The sequence below is a fragment of the Prunus avium genome, chromosome 2 (genome assembly GCF_965620075.1).
Source record: "Prunus avium chromosome 2, drPruAviu1.hap1.1, whole genome shotgun sequence".
In the NCBI taxonomy this organism is placed as follows: domain Eukaryota; kingdom Viridiplantae; phylum Streptophyta; class Magnoliopsida; order Rosales; family Rosaceae; genus Prunus; species Prunus avium.
Window position 1 is genome coordinate 12,020,114 of NC_142285.1, and position 6,479 is coordinate 12,026,592.

Below are 6,479 nucleotides of genomic sequence, written 5' to 3' on the forward strand. Positions count from 1 at the left end.
AAATAATGCATCCAACTAACTCAACCAAAAAAGTCGCATCCAATTAATGATGTTATTGGAATTTTGATACAAAATAAATTAGGTGTTAAAAAATATTTAATATCTGAATATGATCTATTATGACAAAGACTCATTGTCACAATCATGGTGATTATAACATCCCTGATCCAATTTAATCGATTTAATCAAATTCAATTCTTTTGTGAAATTTCAATTTTGCCCTTGGAAGTAGGGGTACTTTAGTCACTTTAAGAAGAAAAAAAACATGTATTGTATGACATTATGTAATGGTGTAAGTTTGTGAGGTCCCAGTTTAAGGTTTGCACAGGGCCTTCAAAATCTCAAGACTGACCCTGTTTACACCTTCAATTGTATCATTAATTAGAAGGATGTGAACCTGGTTTCCGTACTTGACATAAGGGCAATGATGAATAGACACAACGTCTCCAAGACAAACCCATTAATGATAGCTCGCACAACTTTGTTCATTCTGATTTTCAGTTTATCACATTAGTCGTCAGCAAGAGGAAGAACTCCTCTTTGCCTCAACAAGCTCAGCATGTGAAGAAGCAGCAGAGCCAGAGAGGAGCACCAAGGTTTGCGCTGGAGTTGGATGGGCCCCAAAAAGACGCTTTTACCGATGAATTTAACTGCAAAACTGACAGACTTCGATGATGTGATTAATTTGATACTAGATGGAGAGTTGGGAAACTATTGAAATGAAAATTTTAGTTAGTAGATCAAAATGAGATTGAAGAAAAAGTTGGGAGACTATTTCAATCAATAACCCTACAAAAAATAACATTTAATCTTTCTTTTTTTTGTCATAAAAAGAGAAAATTTAATCATTACACCCAAACACATGTAAAAAGATAGGGGCTCAAAAAGTCATTTTTGGTCCTTCTATTTTGCCTATAATTTTAAATCTCTCGCAATTCAAAGGCACTTTATAAATTCTATCAAGATGTCTTCTAATTCCGTCCAAAATATCCCTCCATGTTATCGTGTCAAGAAATTGGACGGAAATTTAGATGTGCCCTTTCAACTGCAAGGATATTAAACTACATGGGTACAATTGCCAAAATTAAAATCACACGGACCAAAATGGAAAACAAACTACAAGGGCCAAAGTGACTTTTTGCCTTTAAATTTTAAATTTTAATGTTTTTTAATCAGTGAAAATATTCCTCCTAGCCACACCCTCAAAAATTTACTCCATGTTAACGGTGTTATCTTTATTATTTACTGCAGGAATATTTCCAAGTAGCCTCCCTCTTGCAGTTGGATGTCTTGATTGCAGAATCCTAATTGTTGACAAAGTTACAGTAGCCATCCAATTCCAATACAAGTTTTGCAGCCTCCCCTTCTTCAAGACTTGAACTCAAGCACCTGCATGAACAAAATTTCACTCACTTTAGGTTTAAACCAAGAATCATAAAGAGAGAGAATTCTCTGTCTTTACAAAACTAAAGCTGGTCAAAGTATACGTACCATTCACAACAAAATCAGCAGAGGACCTTGCAGTACAGCAGATGCATTGAATTTTCAGTACTTGTTCCCTGTATTCTATAATTTTTACAGCTTCACAAATCACTATCACAACGTTAATGAATTTTCTATTAGTCTCCATCTGTCATGAGCTGTAGGAAGCACTTTTACTGTTTCGAAAAGCAACCAAACAACAAAGTATGAGACAAAAATTTTAAAAAAACAGATAAGAAAATGAACATAGCATAAAGTTATAATTCGAGAAGTAATTACGAAAACAAAAGCAAGAATCCCAATGAAAATTCACGGCATGGATAATGGAACATTTGTGAAAAGAAAATGCAAATCGTCATCTTCAAAGATCAATTAACCTATTTGGGTCAATCAATTACAAGCCTAGACAGATTCAGAAAGTTCATGTCTTCTAATGGAGGATATCATAAATCCAAAAGGGAAAACAAAATTTTCTTTAAAGTTCAACAACTATCACCAACATTTGAAAACTGTTTCTGGAAAAAAAAAAAATTCCATCGAAGGTCAGAGCCAAGTTTATCCATCAAACATGAATATTTTATTTTTTAGTTTTGAAATGAAACGATGTAATTTTATTTCACAAGAGAAACTGTGCAGAAATGAGGATAAGCAATCCACCAAGAATCTATGAGAGAAAAAAAACAATTCAAGCTACATCTAGTTTAACATATCTAAACATATTCATGACACTTTAGCTTTCCAGTCTAGAACAATGACAGAAATAGAAGTGTTCCTGTACAGGTGCCCAAAGTGCTGCCCAATACTTGACCTTCCCCACACCTCCTCCACTTCCATCCACCTAAAATCTTCGAAGATGTTGGTTTCATTCCAACCAAATAGCTTAAATGATAGCCATCATCATACAGCCCCGTCTTACTTTAGCATTCTTTCCACCACCCAATACTTTAGATTTCTCACCCAGAAAAGATAAACAGTGTTGTGGCGCCACCTAACTAACATTAATCTCATTAAATAGAAACATCATAATTTCCAGCTAAACCGGCAGGATAAGAAAACATGATCCACTCTCCCCCGCACTCTTGCATAAAATACACCAAATGAAGAATGAAAATACCCTAAAACTACCACGCAGTTCATTGAGCTCTGCAAATAACTTTGTGCAACCTACATGCCAGAGGGCCATATCAGTGAGAAAACTTAGACAAAGAGTATGAAGAATTATTATATGAATACTAGCACATTTATCGACACAAGATAAGAAGTCAAAGTACTGACCCTTACAATGTCTCTGACCACGTCATCACCTTCAATCCTCTTAAACATATTCCTAGAGTATGTAACAGCTGAATCCTTTCTATACCATAATTAACCTAGGTCCATGCAAAAACCAAATCTAGCGTGTTCACCAAAACACATAAATAAATACCAAAGCCAATGATTCTGATTTATTATACAAATCATCTCTTTTATTATTATAAAAGGAAAAATAAACAGAAAGGAAAATTTCAAAGTTTAATCTTGTGACTCAAATTCATTGCAGATAGTACAAAACCAATTAGCTACGGCAGGAGACAAGTAGGTGCAAAGAGTAAAAATCAAGACAATAGGAAGACATTTTTATCCACAAGTTTTAAGGTGTGAGCTATAGTTGATGCTCAACAGAAATAACTGCCTCGTCATCCACTCTTTGTTAGTAAAGACTATAATAGTCTATTAACAGTAGCCCAGTAATTGAAGTAACTCGTGATTTACCAATCTTGCAAGCTTTTTAATGAATTTCCAGTTTGCAATAAGTACATTTAAACCACAAATTCCATATAAAACACTAAACTCGGTAGTTTAGTTGACGTGAAATGCTTGAACAAAATAATTTGTTGTTCTTTCTCAAAAATAACATACAAATTAAAAGTAGACCAACCATAAAAATTGATCTGCTTATAACCGAGATATTCGAAAACAACATCCAACCCTTGAAATCATCGCAGTTATTGGTTTTAACCCTCACTGAACTCTAGTAAACAAAAAATCTCAACTGCACAAGAAACAGAAAATTTACCAGAAATAACTTAAACCTATAAACAAGCACCCACATGAGACATTGCAACTTATGCATGTCTCACATGAAAGAACCCCAAATTAATACATAAAAAACTAATGAAGCACCAAACCAGAATATCTAAGCCTAGAAGTTTGTCAATGACTGCTGAGTTGTAAGTAGCTCCGGAATATCAACCAAAGGATGAAACAGTATTGCACACAATTTTGAACAAACAATTTATATGTGCGTGGCTTGATATGCCAAGGGTTACAATATGTTATCTATATGGATGTAGTCTGTAGACTAGAGTAGCATAAAAAATTAGTATACTAGAAAAAGAAAACTTACATGCCTGATAGAAACAATGTTGAATAAATGTGTGATTCTTGTTACTTTGGAAAGCCCAGCACATTCTCTATGGACCAACTGGCCGAAAACACATGCTATAGTGGACGATGGAGGACAAATATACGCATCGTTGTACTGTCGAAACTCAATTCTGTGTGCTAATCTTTGCATTTTCATTTTCTTCTAGAAGAAATGGACAGACAACATGTTTGTACGTTTGTCTATCAGGAATTACTCCCTTAATCACCATGTAGTCATGTAATTCAATGACTTCTTCTGGGCTGCAATTCTTACTGAAATTGGTAATAAGAGTGGTGTATGTTATAAAATCAGGAACCATACCCCTAGAAATCATTACCTTCATAAGTTCCTTTGCTTGTTGAGAACACCCAAACTTGCACAAAAAATTGATCAATATATTGTAAGTGACTCTATTGAATGAAATCCCAACCTCTTCCATTTCCCGAAACAAAAAAAATGCCTCATCAATCTTCCCATAGATTAAATATGCATGAATCAATGTGTTATAGGTTATAATGTCAAGAAAATCTATCCTCTGTAATGCATCCATCAAATTTCTTGCAATATCCACTGATGCCTCTTTGCATAACCCATTTACGACGGAATTGTATATCACCAAATTAGGTTTTTTCTGCACATCTATCAGTTTGCCATAAATTTGAACTGCACTTCCTATGTTTCCTTCTTTGCAGTACCAATCAATCAAGGTTCCATAGGTGACAGTGTCAGGAAGTAGACCACGAACAAACATACTGCCCAACAATTGCATGGCCCCTATCAAGTTTTTGTTTTTGCACATATAATTGATGAGGATATTATGAGAAAAAACATCCTTGACAAGGCTTTTCTCAAGAATTTGGTTATGGAATCTTAGTGCTTCAGTCACAAGCCCATTTCGGCAGAGCCCGTTAATGAGGATTGAGTAGGTAAATTGATCCGGGCATATATGCCTGTCAATCAAGTCAGAAAATAACAAACATGCTTCCTCAACATCTCCTTCTTTGCAAAGCCAATGGATAATTGAATTGTAAACAACAGAGATAGGGGTCAGACCCCTTTCCACCATTTCATCACACAATCTAAGTGCCACCTCCAAACTCCCTCCTCTTGCATACCCGTCTACTAGAGTTGCATAAGTCCTCAAATTGGACTCAACACCTGCCTGGGTCATTTCAACTTGGATTTCCTCTGCAAAAGATAAACTACCAATTTTGCAAAACCCATTAATGATACAATTGTACGAAACTGAATTGGGCGTAACACACTCCTCCGACATTACTCTCATCTTCCTCAAAAGCTTCAAGGCAAGTTCCATATCACCCATCTTGCACGCTCCATCTATAATCATGTTAAAAGTAACAACACTAGGCCAAATTCCACTCTTCAACATACGATAATATTCCGACATTGCTTCTAGTAATTTGCATTCCTTACAGAGAGCATAAATAACCAAATTGAAGGTATTGACATTTTCAACATACCCATATGAAACCATTTCTTTATACAGCTTCCAAAACCTAGCAATTTCATTCAACTTCAGTACATGATTAAGAAAGTTATTCCAAGCGTGAACCGTAACCCAATAACCATCCATCCTCAGCTTCTTAATTACCTCATAAGCACCTTCGGTCTGCCCGAATCGAGTACAACCCCTCACAAGTGCATCAAACACTGCAGGGCTTGAACAACCACAAGCTTCATCATAGCTACTAACCAACCCTTCCAAAACATCCAATGGATGCAGACCATCTGCAATCATTAGATTCTCCATAAGAGACAAGGCATCATCAAATCTCCTACAATGGACCAACACATGAATTACAGTACAAGAACATTCTAAACAGTGAGGAAAGCTCTTGTTCTCTCGAACCCAATTGTAAAATTCTAAACCCAACTGTGGGGAGTTTCGAAACTCGAGAACAACACGACTTACTAAGGAATTGGTAAGAGTGGGTGATATCTGCTCTAGAAATTTCCATCTCCTCTGTTTGAGATTAACACAAATTGCTCTAAAAATAATGTTCTCAGAACTTGGGCTTGAGAATTGCTTACCCAAGTGAAGGCCGCGGCAAATTAGACGACTGGTTTTGGGTAGAGAGAAGCTCAGCACCCAGTTCATCAAAGAGCACAGTTTCTGCAATAAACCTTCAGAGCAAGGAAACCCCAATGCATCATAACTTCTACGATGTTTCTCTTTTAAGACGATAAGGCTGGCTGACTGAGATACCACGAGTAAGGGCAAGCGAGGCCTCAAAGGGTTCTTCGCGCGGGGGAACACGGAGTTTTACCTTTTTTTTTCTTTTTCTTTTTTTTTCTTTTCTTTTCAATTTGTGTTTTGAAAACAGAGTTAGGGTTTTTAACTTTATTTTTTTGGAGGCTTTTTAACTTCATTGGTCCTTGAACTTATATTTTATTTTTAATTTGATAATTTTTTATTTGTTTTACAAGCGATATTCTCTTTAATTGAATTTAAATTATGAGTTGGGAAATTGGAACTCAAGTAGGGAGCACATAGCTACTTTATTTTATAGTTGTTTATTCTTGCAGCACAGCATAAATAATTTTTTTTTACAGCACAGCAATAACAAAC

The 6,479-nt window shown here is 35.6% G+C and overlaps 1 protein-coding gene across 6 annotated transcripts; it reads right to left on the reverse strand.

Annotated features, from left to right (window-relative positions):
• Positions 1-278: 278 nt before the first annotated feature.
• LOC110744425 (Pentatricopeptide repeat (PPR) superfamily protein) lies at positions 279-6,198 on the reverse strand. 6 transcript variants are annotated; one of them, XM_088249301.1, is made up of 3 exons: positions 3,869-6,198; positions 1,492-1,593; positions 279-1,389 (listed from the first exon to the last, which is right to left on the reverse strand). In XM_088249301.1, the coding sequence occupies exon 1, from the start codon at positions 6,006-6,008 to the stop codon at positions 4,014-4,016; it is 1,995 nt and encodes a 664-aa protein (XP_088105427.1). In that variant the 5' UTR covers positions 6,009-6,198; the 3' UTR covers positions 279-1,389; positions 1,492-1,593; positions 3,869-4,013. The 6 variants fall into 6 exon arrangements, with proteins under 6 accessions (XP_088105427.1, XP_088105426.1, XP_021800087.1 ...); XM_088249300.1 differs by having other exon boundaries at positions 280-1,389; positions 1,492-1,658; positions 3,873-6,198; XM_021944395.2 differs by having other exon boundaries at positions 280-1,389; positions 1,492-1,658.
• Positions 6,199-6,479: the final 281 nt, after the last annotated feature.